Genomic DNA, 16,332 nt, shown 5'->3' with positions numbered 1-16,332 from the left:
GGCTGAGCCAGAAGCGTCCAGGACTCTGGGAGGACGGTTTCAAGGCCCCAGCATTTCAAGTTTATTCGGAACCAAAAGGGTAATAATGCCAGGGCGATAAATGGCAAGCACTTTCTAGTTTGAGAACCTGATGCTAAAATAGAGGGAGGCAATTTGATGACTTCCTCTCTGAAGGAATGTTGTCCTTAGGCTTAAATATTTGTGTACCAAGGTCAGGGATTCCTGGTACATGATGCACCAGCATTTTTGAACGTCATGAATTTTGGCACAAAATCAATGTTGAGGGTGGGTGGAGTGGTGGGTGGGGTGGTGCTGGCTTGAGAATGTCTGAGCAGCGCCCTTGGAATAAGAGCACGCAGGCACGTGAGGAGCCGTAGGGAGCAGCGCAGAGCGGCGATCCTGAGCTGTCCTCCAGTTGGGTGAGCATCAATTACTTACCTAAAGCTTGTGCTAAAAGCCTTTCTACTCATTTAATAAAAACTATCAATAACCTATGTTTAGAGGAAGTGTGCTTTCTTAAAAGTTGTGTGCATTCTTATATTTGTCAAATTCTATATTGGTTTCATCCCTCCCCTGACTTTTAAAGAAAAAAGATGTAGTTAAGTGATTCTTTTGCTGCAGGAAAGAAGGAGAGCATGTAATTGTTTTCCACAGACTTTCAAGTGCCTTTAGAAAGCCTCCGTGAGTCCTGGGGACAAGCAGGGCAGGGACAAACCTTTGAGGGTCGGTGCAGTGTCCAGGGAAGCTATTGGGGTAATGCTTTACCCTCACTCTCACACACGCCTGAGTGGCATTCTGAGGACTGTTTGCGTGTGCCTGAGTGTGGCCACGCTGTGCATGCAGCTGCCAGCCTGTACAGATGGTCTTAATTTTATATTAGCATTGATAATATTGTGTTTCCAGGGTCTGTCAAATTTTATGGTTTTAATTTCTTCAATAATACAAGTTCATTTTCTTTTCTTTTAATTTAGCTTCTTTCAGTCCATTGTCATCAGACAGTGAAATAGCGCGGCCGTTGCGAGGTCGTTCTCCAGGTCCAAGGTCCGGGCACAGTGGCAGCGATGCGCTCCTGAAACCGCTGTTTCCAATGTTTCTTCACAAGAAACACCTGGTGTGGAACATTCCCTGGGTGTAATTATGCAAGTAAAAGTCATGGGTGTAAATATTTTACGAGTGATTTTGTATGATTTTTTTTCAGTGGAGAGACTGACAACTCTTTCCAGTGATAAATCCTAGGAGCACCGTCAGCCTCCTTGGAGACCTTTACCTCATATGCCAGGGATTCAACTTGAATCATCTCAACCATCAGTGGGCAACGCTGCTCTAGCTGATAAACCAAGAATGAGACTTCGAGTCCTGGCGATTTTAACAGTTCTCATACATTTCACAACAGCTTCATTCAGTACGTATTGCTTTGCAACTGTAAATTAAAATGTTCAAGAACATTTGCCTTGTTTTAAGCTGCTTGCTTACAGTCATTCCAGTTGAATTGTAACCTGGAAATTTATTTATGCTCTACAGTCATCTTTATTACAAACCCATGAACATGAGTTCCGCATAGATATAGCATTTTAGCTTTACATGTTCAAATATGTTGCAGCTAGCCAGGGCGCCTGCATGTGGAGGCACTGTATGCATCCTCCGATTGGCAGCCTGCTTTGTACAGTGGACATGCCTCTCCCATGGGAGAAGTTTGGGGGACTTAGTTCCAAATTGACTCTCCGATCTCTGGTACCCATTAGAGCATTTCATAAAAGATCTTAATCACTTATTTCTTATTTCTCAGTTTAATATCACAAAGTGTGGCCCATTGCTCAATCCTAGAGGAGGATGTCCTAGGGCAGTAGTCGGCAAACTCATTAGTCAACAGAGCCAAATATCAACAGAACAACGATTGAAATTTCTTTTGAGAGCCAAATTTTTTAAACTTAAACTTCTTCTAACGCCACTTCTTCAAAATAGATTGGTCCAGGCCATGGTATTTTGTGGAAGAGCCACACTCAAGGGGCCAAAGAGCCGCATGTGGCTCGCGAGCTGCAGTTTGCCGACCACGGTCCTAGAGGATAAGAATTGTAATCGTTATATGGTCATTTCAGAATCATTTCATATTTTTAATTTGCAGGCAAATCATCCTGGGGTATGGAAAATGAGGCTCTAATTGTGAGATGTCCTAGACAAGGAAGATCTCAATACCCTGTGGATTGGTATTACTCAAAAACCAACCAAAGTGTCACCACCCAGAAAGGAAACCGTGTATTTGCTGCAGGGGAACGTCTTAAACTTCTCCCAGCCAAAGCTGAGGACTCTGGAGTTTACACTTGCATTCTCAGAAGGTAGTACCAGTCACCCCGATCATTAGGCTTGCTCTCTTTTCTTTGAGAGATGATGGCCTGGGTGCCCTCACTTACCTTATCTTTATAGACTTTTCTGGTACTGTTGACTTTGCAAAGTGATTTGAGTAAAAGAGTGCTTCTAGGAACACCCTCAGGTTGGGGTGTAGGTGGTTATGAACTAATTACTTGGATGTAAAACTGCAGGGATTAATTTTTAGCCCAGTCTTTTCAGTTAGGAAAAACCTTGTTTTTCTAGTGACCAAGAAAACTGAGACCAGCTGCTCAATTCTGGCTGGAAGTGAGAGTAAATAAGCATAGCAAACAGTTAGCGAGGCAATGGCCACTGGGGGCCTGCGGGTGGCACAGGAGGCATCACCAGTGCCTGACACCTGAGAGGTGAGCCAAGGAGGGATGTGAGATTGTGTGCCTACAAATTATTCTCCCTACATACAGACTGCTACATGTTTTGATTGTGTGCCTGTATTTGGTACAGACAAAATGTCAGATGAACTTCACTGAAATGCAGGACGTGTATAGTTAGTGTGCCTAGGTCCTGAGGGCAGACAAGATTCAATTTCAGATTCATTTCCATCACTAGTCAGCTGGATGCTTGCAGGTTGCTTCTCTGTCCCTCAATTTCCTCATCTGTAACCTACATAAATAATATAAACCAGATTTGGGTAAAATTATTTCATAATGCTAAGTAACTTTTTTAAATTGTTGGACTTATTTTAATAGTTCTACCTTCAATAAGACTGGACATGTGAATGTCACCATATATAAAAAACAACCAGGCTGCAAAATTCCAGATGACCTAATATATTCAACAACCTCTGGATCAGAAAAAAATTCCAAAATATATTGTCCTACCATTGACCTCTACAATTGGACAGCACCTGTTGAGTGGTTTAAGGTAAAGGAAATTTGGGGAAAATAAATGAAAATTACACAAAATAGATGGAAGTTAGGATTATTGAGAGTGGAATGGCATTTTGTATTTCAGAATTGTAAAGTTCTTCAAGGATCAAGGTACTACATACAAGAGACTTATTTGCTGATTGACAATGCAACTAGCAAGGATGCGGGTGATTATACATGCAAATTTATGCACAATGAAAATGGAGTCAGTTACAGTGTGACAGCAACCAGATCATTCACCGTTCACAGTAAGCTACAGAACTTAGCACAATAGAACATTTGCTGAAGATCAGGCGGGAGGAGTGGCCCTGCTTGTTGGTGTTACTGTGCTGCCCCGGCCGCCTCCTGCTGCCCCTCAGTCGGCATGATCTCTGCTGTCGCCACTATCAGGACTTAGACATTCCAGAGGGAGATGGTGCTACTCACCTGAAATCACCTGTTCTTTCCTTTTTTTACTTAATTTTCAAAGATAATGTGATCGGATGCTAACTTAACGTTTTTGACCACAGTACTATTTGAAGAGCAAGATTAACATTTCTTCCCCAATTTGTTGTCAAAGATTCTGTAGATAGAAAAAAAGTCTATTTAGTCTCTAATATAACTCATTGGACTCAAAGTTGAGTGAGCAGCTTTATAAAGACACCTGGGTGTTGTCAAGTGACTTTCAGCCCTAGTTTGCAATGCTTTCAACATCATCAAAGGCCTCAAGTAGGTCACTTAATTATAAATTTTTTCCAATTTATTTTAAACTCCACAAAAGCCCATTCAAGGGAAAGATATCACAATCAAGAGTGTCACGTGGACAAAGATGGTCTCCTCGGCCTGGCTTGACCGTGGGTGTGGAGGAAGCAGGCCTGTTTGTAGAGATTTCCTGGGGCAAAGCCACGGGGGGGTGGGGGGGGTGAGGGAAAGGCTTTGGTGGGCCCTCGGCTCCTGCAGGGAAAGGGGCCGCAGACCACACTCCATTAGCCGTCATGCTCACAGCGGAACCGCAGACTCCTGACTACGGGCCTCAGTGGCGGGGCCCAGTGTGGGGCACACAGTCCACCGGGGCACCACCCGTGCATGGTCCCTGGGCACCAGGCCACAGGCCCAGCACTTCCTGAGAGGCTGGGCCACCAGGGGGAGGCCCCAGCAGAATCGGGGCTCCCACGTTGATCATTCTCACGGGTCTTCTGAACTCTCCTTCCCCGAAGTGTACTTTTCTGACAATTGTTAGGTCGTACGATTAATTAATGGGTTGGTCTAGTATTCGTGTCATGAGATAAAAGAGAATAGAAAATATCAAAGAGCATAATCACCAGTAAGGGAAAATACTATTTTATTTTGAAGTTTTGTTTCTTTGCGTCTGTGCGTATTTTGCTGCCATTGTCGTGAGAAAATTTGAAAAACATCGCTATGAAATAGGATAGAAATTTGAAATACATGTTTTATATTGATGACCATCCAAAAGCTGTTCTAACATTATATTCTCTTCTTGTCTTTGATTTAAGATGAGAATGGCTTTTCATTGTTTCCAGTAATAATAGCACCTCCACAAAATGCAACCCGGGACGTGCAAGTCGGTAAGAAAACTCTAAGAACCTGGTAACTGTGGCCTGGAAACCCTCCCCCTGCCCCCCGAGACCCCCAGATGGGTCCGCACTGTGCCCAGTGTCCTGAGGGTTACATGAGGTGCGGGTGTCAGCCCCTGCCTCGGGCACTGGCTAAGAGTGGGAACATGTGGTCACAGCCATGCACGGCATCTACTCCTGTGTCGACTTTGTAGCTCCTGCGCCGTTGTCACTTCTGCCCAGGGTGGAGACTGTTCCCCCTTTACGCTTGTGGGTACTTAGGCTCAGAGGGACCAATGACGTGCCCGAGGGTGTGAATATTCAGTGATAGGCCAGAACCCAGACTTTCCGACTCGCCATCTCCACCTTTCCTGGTCCCCCCAGAGATGGGAGATGCAAATAAGATTTTGCATGTAAATGTCCCGCCCGACTGGTCCTTACCCACATCCTGGCTCATCTGCAGCCATTCCCCCACGGCCATCCGTGGCTGTGACACGGACATGGGCACTTCTACCTCCGTGCCTGCTTCTGCCCATTGTTTTGCTTCTCACCTCTCAACACGAAGCTCAGAGGCACGCCTCTGCAAAGACCCATGCCTCCCCGCACCAGCCGACAGCAGGAGCACAGCTGTCAGGGAGCCCAGGGCCTCCCTTTACCCGTGCAGCCAGCGGCCTCTCCCTGCAGGACTTCTCCCTGCCTGCGTCCCATGTCGCTGAAACCTCTCTAGAGAACACCTTGTGTGCTCATTGCTTGTTTATACCCTGTCCGCCGTGGAGAGACACTGAGATCCTTTTCTCTCTCCAGACACCTAATTCTAGAGGCAGGAGCCGGGAAGGGGGCTGGATGCACATCCCCAGGCCCTCTCGGGGAGGCAGCCCTGGGCCCTGCGGGGAGGCAGCTCTGGCCTCAGGTCTGAGGGAGGCAGCCTGGCCTCAGATCTGAGGGAGGAAGTCTCACATTAAAGGATTGGAAGGAGAGGGCTCTTGGATGATGAAATACTGGGATGGTAGCCAGGTCAGGTAAAGCAGTTTTACTCGCCTGGAGTGAGATGAAAAGAATTCAAAAGGAAGAGAAATGCGTGCGGGAGAGCAGTTAAAGGAAAATCCAGTTTACCGTGAAGGGAATACACTATTATAACTAACATGGGATTGAAGCTGGAGTCATTTGTCTCTTGGGCTTCCTCATCCGATGAGAGTGGGGAGGGCTGAGCTTTAAGCCTACTTGTGAGTGACATAAAGATAGCAGAGAGGGCGGCGCAGACAGGGGGGGTGGGGAGAGTCATCAACCGTGTTTTCACATTAAATAAATACTATTTGCAGTATTTAATTTTACTGGTGAATTTCTTCTCATGCAGGGAAAGCAGCAAACATCACTTGCTCCGCTTGCTTTGGGAAAGGCTCGCAGCTCCTGGCCGTTGTCCTGTGGCAGGTCAATGGAAGCAAAGTGGGGAACTTTGGTGAAGCAAGAATTTGGGAGGAGCAAGAGCAAAATCAAAGGTATTTTCATATTGAAGTCAAAACACCCCCTTGGCCTCCCACACAATTGCAACTGCAAAATAGCATTGAAGGTAACCAGTCACCTTCTCAGTTCCAGCAACGCGCTGGCCTGTCTGAGCTCCGTTCTGAGAATAGCAGATGTGAGAGAAGAGGATTTGTTGCTCAAGTACGACTGTCTGGCCCTGAATTTCCATGGCGTGAGAAGGCACTCGCTAAGACTCAGGAGGAAAAAGCCAAGTAAGGAGTGTTTCTGAGACATTGGTCATGAGCCTGTTGTATCAGCTGTGAACTGAAAGCATTTTCTTAGAGAGCAAGGTGCTGCAGGGTCCAGGGCCTGCAGGACAGCGCTGGGCCTCCCAGCAAAGGTGCTTCTCCACTTGAACACATGACCCTGGTATCAGGCCACCTGCCAATGTGTCTGGCAGCCTCTCCACCGCTTTACTTCCTTCTTCTACCTCTCCCCTCCGCTGCCCTCTTCTGCCTCCCCCCATCCTCCCTCTGCCTGGCCCCCTGTTGGTTCCTCTGCCACACCAGCGACTTCCTGGGGCATCCTGCTTCCAGCCTCCGCAGCCCTCTCTGCCCCACTATGTGTGAAAGAAGACAGCAATCTGTGAACATGTTCTTTTGTTACCTTTTATAACATGTCATAAACATCGTCCCTTTTATAATGTATTTTTTTTTGTCATAAAAAGCACACATTTTGTTAGTGGAGCTGGCAACATGAACGAAATGGTGAAATACTTAATTTCTGTTCGTTCCAGTAAGAAAATCATATTCCTATGCATTGCTTATGTTGCCACTTTAGGAATGTTCTCTGGTAACTGGGGCTGGAACTGCTTTCATGTTACATGTACCTGGTGTTTGTTCCTTCTAGTTTCTCTGTATTTGGTACCTTTCACCTGTTTTTCTTCAAATCAACGTGGTTATGTTCTATCTCAACAACTGTGTAAATTAAACAAAAATTGTTGCTATTGTTGTACTGTCATGACCAATTCCTTTATTTCTCATCCTATATAATAAAGAGGAAATATGCAAATTGACCCTCACACCCTAACACAAGATGGCTGTCCCCATGTGGTCAAAGATGGCTGCCACAAGATGGCTGGCAGGGGAGGGCAGTTAGGGGCAACCAAGCCGTCAGGGGAGGGCAGTTGGGGGGGGGGACCAGGCCCAGGGGAGGGCAGTTGGGGGCAACTGGGCCAGCAGGGGAGGGCAGTTGGGGGCAATTGGGCTGGCAGGGGAGGGGTTAGGGCAGCCTTGGGCAAACTACGGCCCGCGGGCCGGATCCAGCTGTTCTATCCGGTTCTCTTGCTCTCCCTCCACTCCTTTACTTTGAATTTATATCAGTTCACACAAACACTCCATCCATGCTTTTGTTCCAGCCCTCTGGTCCAGTTTAAGAACCCATTGTGGCCCTCAAGTCAAAAAGTTTGCCCACCCCTGGGTTAGGGGGTGATCAGGCTGGCAGGCAGGCAAGCGGTTGGGAGCCAGCAGTCCTGGATTGTGAGAGGGATGGGCCTAAACCAGCAGTTGGACATCCCCTGAGGGGTTCCAGATTGGAGAGGGTGCAGGCTGGGCTGAGGGACACCCCTACCCCAGTGCACAAATTTTGTGCACCAAGCCTCTAGTCACAGAATAAAAGAAATTACAGCATTCTCTTTAATTTTAAAAACAAAAACTTAAAAGGACTGTATCCCCATATTATTAAATATTATTCAATAAGTATGTGATACTCATAATAATAATATTACACATTTTTATTATTTCCTCTGTACCAGGACCTGATTATTTTCCATTTGATTTCTCCTTAGTTAAAAGTCTATATCAGGGGTCCTCAAACTACGGCCCGCGGGCCACATGCGGCCCACCGAGGACATTTATCCGGCCCACCGGGTGCCGCTGCCTGTCCTGCTTAGCAGCTGACTCGTCCCGGGCCCGCAGTGCGCATAGGAATTTGTTCATAGTTTTTTTTTAAACTATAGTCCAGCCCTCCAACGGTCTGAGGGACAGTGAACTGGCCCCCTGTTTAAAAAGTTTGAGGACCCCTGGTCTATATCCATAGGAAGGGCTGCTACTACCCTCTAATTATAAAGATGCGGAAACTGGGCACAGCGAGGCCCAGTAGCTTGCCCAGTTCTGGGGTCCCAGAGCCACGACCACACTTGGAGAGTGCTTCCCGTTTATAAGCACTTCCAGGGAGCAGTCAGTGCTCAGTCGTCTTGTAAAAACAGTCCTTTATGCATTGACTAGAGGCCCGATGCATGAAATTCATGCAAGAGTAGGCCTTCCTTCCCACAGCTGCTGGCACCAGATTCCCTCTGGCACCCAGGACCCGGGCTTCCCTCACAGCCCCAGCTTCGTTCGGAAGGATGTCTGGTCTAATTAGCATCCCTGACACCTGGGAAGGCACAGAACCACTTGTTTTGATGTCCCAGATTAACTTCTCTCCTTCCTTGGAAGTAGCCAGCCATGCTCATGGCCGGGAGCTGTAGGAGAAGGGAGCCGAGGAGGCCTGTGGGGACCTGTGCTTAGGGAGCACTTCACTTTAAACCAATGGAGAGCCCAATGAGCTCTCTGCCAGCTTCCCGCCCCTCCCAGCTTTGAGTCACTTCACCTGGGCCATTCTTTTTTTTTTTTTTTTTTTTTTTGCCTATTTTAGGTGCCTCACATAAGTGGACTCATACAATATTTGCCTTTCTATATGTGGCTTATTTCACTCAGCAGAATTCCTGCCACCTGTGCCAGGATTTCATTTCTTTCAGAGGCTGACATACCCACCCTTTAAAGTCAGGTTCAGATGCAAGTGTTTTAACAAAGATACCTCACACATGGTGCTGTGGGTTTCACATGACATTCAGTCATGAGGCGCAGGTCTGGCTGCCCTGGCAGTGACCTCAGCCTGACAACATGCCCTGGAGGTGACCTCAGCCTGCCGGCTTCAGTCCTTTACAGTGTCCTCCTCCCGCTGAGGCCCGGAGCTTCCCTGACAGCCGCCTGCCGAGGTTGCCTCAGGACCCATCATTTTAGTGGGAGTTTCAGAAATGGGCAGTTTGTAACTCTGCTGACCTTACACACTCATTAGCTGGAACTCTGTGAAATGGAATTTCCCCTCGTCCCCTCAGGCTGCTTGGTGATCCTAACTGGTTCCAGTGCATGCAGGAGAGGCAGGGTAAGTGCCAGACCTTTCCGCCTCTTTGCTGATTTGCAGAGTAAGGAGTGGGTACCCTATTTACTTCTAACAGAGTTCTAAGTGTTACCTTTTTCGTGTGGTGGTACAGGAGGACTTGCTATGATGCATCGTGATATACTTCTGGTGTTTTGGGGGGGTGGATGACAATGGTTAACAAAATTATATGGGTTTAAGGTGCATAATTCTCCAGCATATCATCTGTACACTGTACCATGTGTTCACCACCCTCAGTCAAGTCTCCGTCCATCACCATTTATCCCCCTTACCTTCCTCCCTCTCCCTCCAGCCCCCCTACCCCTGGTAATCACCACACTGTTGTCCATGTCCATGAATTTTCTCTTCTTTTTTCCCTTTCGCTCAATCTCTCCCCTCCACACACTCTGTCCCACCCCATCCCAACAGCTGTCACCTTCTCTCGATGAGTCTGTCTCTATTTTGCTTGTTAGCTCATTTTATTCATTAGAGTCCACATCTGAGTGAAGTCCATTGTGCTTGTCCTCAGTCTGTCTTGGTCATTCTTGGTCTCAGTGCTGGGCGCTCAGGAAGTGGTGAGCAATTAATTGAAGGGAATCCTGAATATGGGCCTGTGCTTTTCCATGTCAAACCTGGGAGCCCATGCTTTGAGATTTAAGGTGAAAATCAAAGGAGAACTATATAACCAATTCTCATTTGAGATTCTTCTCATGTGCATCACTAAGTGGGGTTATTTGAAAAATATAGTAGTTAGCAGTTCCAAAGGGGGAAGTAAACCTGAAACAGCACCAATACCATTAATGGTCACAGCTCTTATGTTCAGTTTGTACATACCTGTCACAAGTCCTTGAAGATGGGGACCATCATGCATATGTATTTTGTGGGGCAATGAGTGCAGGATACAGTTCAGTGATGGCTAAATAATGTTCACCATAAGAGAGGTAAGGGGTCTGTGTGGGACCTAGAGCCCAGAGCTTTGACTTCTCCACCAGAGAGCTTTAGAGGCTTAAATGGCTCTTGCTTCTTCCCCACTCCACCAGGCCACCAACTCCAGATTCAGAAATCTCGAAGACCTATTGACGCTTTCTCCTTAATGCCCCAACACTGGGCTTGTCCACTCCTTTCTCATTATTGCACGAATTCGAGCCCTCCTCACCTCTTAATCCAAGCTGCAGAAACTTCCTGCCAACTCTACTCTGAGTTTCTTTCCACAGAAACCAGCCTTCCACTGCCATCAAATTAATCCTGCTTTAAAGTCACATTCATTGTTAACACATCACTCAACACTCTTCATTGGCTCCCATGACTTTCAGAATAAAGGTGAAACGCCTTAGCTGTAGCCTTTAGCTGTAGCCTGGATTCTTATCATATCTTCATTCCCCAAATTGGATTACTCCGGTTCCTCAGAAAACATACTCCCATCCCTGCCCTTGAGCTGACAGGAGTCTCTTGCCAGGAGCAATACAGTTCTTTTTGCAGCAATCTCAATCTCGCCTTCTTCAGGGACCCTCCTGCAGGAAGTCTTCATTCCCAGTCCAGCATGGAGTGAGCACTCCTTCTAAAACCTCTGATAGTTAAAACCAGGCTTTTATCTCCTATATTAATTACGTTTACGTGTCTCTATGTCTCTTACGCTCGTTTTCACAATAATAATGTTTGTCCTTCCATATCTTTTGAATAGTTGATCGTCAGAGCACCTACTACATGCTTGCTGGATTTGGCATATTGTTAATGCTAATTAACATCATGATGATAATGCTGAAAGTGTTCTGGATTGAGGTTATTCTTCTCTGGAGGGACATAGCGAGGCCTTACAAAGCTAGAAATGGTAAGTGGCAAGTTTCAAGTTCTTCAAAAGAAAAGGTACCATAATGGCTCTTTGTTACTTGTCTCCTACTGTCTTATGGCTATGCTACAAAACCCAGCTTTCCTTTTGATTAGCAGCATGTACTTCGCTAACCTTTCTGAGTCCACTCAGAAGCCATTCTTCATCTTGCCTGCCGCTCCTTGTGGTTCTAAGATGCAACTTAACAATTCAGACTTCCTCCCCAATAGATTGCTTTTCCTACTAAAGCCCCAGTAACAGACTCTGCCCAAAGCCCAGAAAGGATGACACATTTTGAAAAATATTTTGGAATTTAAACCTTAACTAAATTGCTCCTGTTCCCAGACATGCAGAGGTCAGATAGGTCCATTGGTGCTCGGGGGCCCTGCTGCATGGTCAGACCAAGGCCTGGAGTACGCACATGAAAGAAGACAGCTCTGCCTCTGACGTGAATTGGGCTTCAGTTCGTCCACAGGGTCCACTCCACATGGGCTACTTTTTGGATCTGTGGGAAACTCAGTTCCCTTAAACAGTTTTACTCCCTTGCCACTATTAGCCTTTAGCAATTCTACTTCCCCAGGGGAAGCATCAGGCAAACAAAAGATAAGATCGAGATCTTACAGCATAGCGTACCTTATCCATGACTATACATACTTGTTAATAGAGTTTTGATTAAATGTGACAATATGGTTTGAACTAAACTGCCAACCTCTTGCTGGTTCTCTCTCATTCAGTCTGGACAGTAAAAAGGAGAACTTTTGAATTAAGATTGGTTTTCTGATGACATTTGTGGCAGTATACTATTGTCATCTCCAGATTCTAATTTCTTAGAATCAAATAATAAAATTGTACTTTTTGCTCTCATTTTCAGATGGAAAGATCTATGATGCTTATGTTATCTATCCACGGACCCACAAAGATAGTCCAGAGGGGACCTGTTCTGTGGAGTACTTTGTTCACCAGATTCTGCCTGATGTTCTTGAAAATAAATGTGGCTATAACTTATGCATTTATGGGAGAGATCTGCTACCTGGAGAAGGTAACACTATCAACATACATCCAGGACAGAAATGCACTTCCTCAGAAGGCTCAGGGATGGGTGGTCTCATCCTTGCAGTGGATACAGACTTAGGGTCATTATTCCAGGCCTAACAACTGGTGATTTTAACTATTTCTCCAGAGAAAGGAGATGTTTTTTCTTGCTTCCTCCTGCCCCTCGGTCAGGGAGGCACTGGCACATGTCCTGCCCCCTGGGTGATGTTGCCAGGGTAGCTGCTCTTCTCTCTGCTGGAGCAGGGCTCCTGTTGCCGGCCTTTACACTCCTTGGCTGCTTTCTCATAGCTGCTTCCTTCCTCACACACTGGAGGGTGCAATGGCTCCCTGATATTGCCAGTTTTGGGGGTCTGCCCCGCCTCTCATTGATTTCCCTGGCTCTGCCCACACAAACTCTCTTTCATCAGTCCTTCTGAGTGTGGGGTGTTTTCTGTTAGGATCCTGACTGGCCCAAGGTCTCTGTCTGGCTCTATTTAACATTCCCTTCCTTATTTCAGACCCAGTAAATTGGCAGTCTCTCAGCCACTATTCTCGGGAATATGTGGAGTGGTTTTGCCTCTGGCTGGGTTTTCTTAACCATGCATCACATTTGCAGTGAGAACTGGGTTTAATGTTTATCTAAGTCCACCCAGATGTGGATCTGTCTTCCTAAAGATTTTTCTAGTCTGGATCACATCCATTTCTAAAACAGGGATCATGGGGTTGAAGTGGATCCAGGACTTCCTAGAGACTTTAGTCATCCAGGGGAACAAGGGCTCCCAAGTTTGCACTCTTTTTTTCTTTTGATCCTCACCAGAGGATATGTTTCCATTGATTTAATTTTTTTTTTTTTTTTTTTTAGAGAGAGAGAAACATTGATGTGAGAGAGAAACATTGACCTCCCATATATGCTCTGACTGGGCACAGCATCTGCAACCTAGGCATGTGCCCTGATTGGAAATGGAATGAGCAGCCTTGTTGTAAGGGATGATACTCCAACCATCTGAGCCACCCGGCCAGACCTGAGTTTGCACTCCTTAATATGAGAGTTAAAATTCTAATCTCTTTCAAAACCTGAAAACGAATATTCTAGAAAGATACGATGTAGTTAATGAGCCTGAATTCTTAGGACTGATCTACCTGGGGGAGAGAAGGGCGTGGTGATCGAGGCACCGTGAAAGGGGTTTGACTCACGCAGGGGCTCTCCATCCAGTACAGGACCTTTTCCCAATAGGTGAACTGATGGTCAGAATCTCACTCCTGAGAATAACATTTTTTTAGGTTCAGAACATTTATGACGAAAGCATTAGACTTAAAAACGCAGATCAGGCAATCTTTTCCATGTCTTTCCTTACTAGACGTGGCCACGGCGGTGGAGACCAACATCCGAAAAAGCCGGCGGCACATTTTCATCCTGACGCCAGAGGCGGCGCACAGCGAGGAGCTGGCCTACGAGCAGGAGGTGGCGCTGCACAGCGCCCTCGTCCAGGGCGACTCCAAGGCCATTCTCATCGAGGTGCCGGCTCCCAGTGGGCTTGGCGGCCTGCAGCTTGCGGGGCTCCCAGGGTCCCTCCAGCACCTGGTGGAAGTTCAGGGCACCATCAAGTGGAGGGAAGACCACGTGGCCAACAAGCTGTCCCTGAATTCCAGGTTCTGGAAGCGCGTGAGGTACCACATGCCGGTGCCCAGCAAACCTCCTGGGAAGACCTCCCACTCGGCTCCCAAATGGCCGCAGCACTAGGCCCACCGGATGTGCGCATCCGCCTGAGCTGCGCCTGGGCCTGCGCTGCAGCCCGCAGAGGGGGCGGGGCTGAGAGGAGGAAGGGCGAGGGTGCTCAGCCTCCAGCTTTCCTCTAGAAACCCCACCTCCCTTCTCCTGATTCTGGGTGGTTACAAAATGCTTCCAAATGTTATCCTCCCTCCCCTCTCTCCACCCCCCCTCTCCCCTCTCTCCTTTGCTGGTTTTTCTCCAGCCTGGCCTGGGGTCTTTTCACTGTGCCCTTCCTCTTTCTGTTTGCCATCTCCTTAGTCCTCGTCAATTTCCTACACTTGAACATCAAACTGAGTTTTAGAGTTAAATTTTTATATAAGCTGGAAGAACACTCAGATTCCCTTGTGCAGAATGTTGTTAGTAAATCTTGTTCCCACATGCCAGAATTTATTATATTTTATTTGATCGAAGCTTAGTTTTATCATTTCATCATTGCCTAATGTGTTGGAGTATCTTACCCAATTGCCATTATAATCAAACTAGTAGCCCTGTGCATGAATCCGTGCCAGTAGCTCACTGCCTGCTGCCCTGCCCCCCCTCATGCCTTGCTGCCCTGCCCCCTCCTGTAGCTCTCCACCGCCCACTTGTAGCTCGCTGCCCCACCCTCCTGCTGATCCGTGATCCGGTCATTATGCAGTCGGTTGTTATGCTTCATGGCATAACACCATTTGCATATTACATCTTTATTATATAGGATTCTTTTCAGTTCTAAAATTTCTTTCATAGCCCTAGCTGGTTTGTCTCAGTGGATAGAGTGTAGGCCTGTGGACTGAAGGGTCCTCAGTTCGATTCCAGTCAAGGGCACATGCGCAGGTTGTGGGCTCCATCCCCAGTAGGGGGCGTGCAGGAAGCAACCAATCAATGATTCTCTCTCATCATTGATGTTTCTATCTTTCTCGCCTTCTCCCTTCTTCTCTGAAATCAATAAAAATATATTAAATAAATAAATATAATTTCTTTCATATATTGCTATGTCTATAGAAATATTGTCTATAGAAATATAGAACAGTAAGTATAAAAGAAGTAAATAAATAAAATAATTCATAGATCTATCATCCTAAAATTATGTATTTGCTTTTAAGAGGGAATTCATACTTAAATATACCATTTATATAGCTAAGATTACATAGTGTGTAGTTTTTATATTTTTTCAACTTCACATCATGATCAAAGTACTTGACATGTCATTTAAATTTTAACATTTTAAAATATTCATAGTGTTCCATCTCATAGTTGTGCTATAGTTGCTGTGTTTAATTATTGTTAAATATATAACTTGTGTCCAATATAAATAGGCATCATTACAATAATTCTGCACTGACCATATCAGTATATCTTATATCTTCCAATTAAAAAAGACCTTTTAATTTAAGAAACTCTACTTGTAGCATTTCTGTGACATCAGCAGGCCCCAAACTCAGGCGAGTGCCCGGGCTGGGCGGCCTGCCAGGGAACAGATTTGGCAAGGGATGGCACTTCTGCCTTCAATGGAGCTGCTAAGTGAAGGGTATGAGTGTTTATTTAGCTGCACCTCCCCCCCCCCCAATAAGAAACAAACAAACAGGCACTGCGGTTCTGCCAGGAAGTGCAGTCTCGAACTCACTGCATTGAGCCCTTGCAGAATCTCACCCGAAAAGAAACCCTATTTCTGGAAAGTCGCCTAGAGGAGCTCTAGCTACCCATCCTCTAGGTACCCTATAGCTACCCATCCCTCTAGATACCCTATAATAAATACCCTACAGCTACCCATCCTCTAGGTACCCTATAGCTACCCATCCCTCTAGATACCCTATAATAAATACCCGATAGCTACCCATCCTCTAGGTACCCATCCTCAGGGCACCATCAAGTGGAGGGAAGACCTTCAGAGAGGCCAGGCAGGGCTGGTCTCAGGGAATAGCTACCCATTCCTCTAGATACCCTATAATAAATACCCTACAGCTACCCATCCTCTAGGTACCCTGTAACCTAAATCTGTACTCCTTGGATTAAGGTTGCCAGATAAAGTGAAAGTTCAATTCAGAGAATGAAATATCATCTGAAATTGATTTGAAATTAAAATTTACTTGGGCATCTGGTATCTTTATTTCTTAAATCTGCTTACCCTACTCTGTAGATTATTGTACTTTTATGTGGTGATTTCTGTGTGTGTGGTTTTTTAATTATTAAAAAATTAGCCAGTGAAAAGGATGTGTATAGTTGATTTACATCACAGAATTTGGAATCAACCAGTCATCCTCT

At 46.1% G+C, this 16,332-nt stretch overlaps 1 protein-coding gene across 1 annotated transcript; it reads left to right on the top strand.

The window, feature by feature from the left end:
* The first annotated feature begins 353 nt into the window (after window positions 1-353).
* IL1RL1 (interleukin 1 receptor like 1) lies at window positions 354-15,014 on the top strand. The gene is made up of 11 exons (XM_080685710.1): window positions 354-419; window positions 1,199-1,402; window positions 2,123-2,333; window positions 3,072-3,246; window positions 3,337-3,499; window positions 4,745-4,816; window positions 6,159-6,300; window positions 6,392-6,537; window positions 11,145-11,291; window positions 12,160-12,327; window positions 13,679-15,014. Exons 2-11 carry the CDS (start codon window positions 1,273-1,275, stop codon window positions 14,059-14,061), a joined length of 1,737 nt encoding a protein of 578 aa, XP_080541836.1. The 5' UTR covers window positions 354-419; window positions 1,199-1,272; the 3' UTR covers window positions 14,062-15,014.
* The last annotated feature ends 1,318 nt before the right edge of the window (window positions 15,015-16,332 follow it).

Source organism: Plecotus auritus, assembly GCF_963455305.1.
Source record: "Plecotus auritus genome assembly, chromosome: 8".
In the NCBI taxonomy this organism is placed as follows: Eukaryota; Metazoa; Chordata; class Mammalia; order Chiroptera; family Vespertilionidae; genus Plecotus; species Plecotus auritus.
This window is presented reverse-complemented; position numbering and strand designations above follow the sequence as displayed.

Bases quoted from the DNA above. Each gene is read 5' to 3' on its own strand.
- IL1RL1 (XM_080685710.1), top strand. From the start codon at position 1,273: ATGCCAGGGATTCAACTTGAATCATCTCAACCATCAGTGGGCAACGCT. The intron at 2,334-3,071 runs GTAGTACCAGTC...TTATTTTAATAG, and splicing joins TACACTTGCATTCTCAGAAG to TTCTACCTTCAATAAGACTG. The intron at 11,292-12,159 runs GTAAGTGGCAAG...TCTCATTTTCAG, and splicing joins GCCTTACAAAGCTAGAAATG to ATGGAAAGATCTATGATGCT.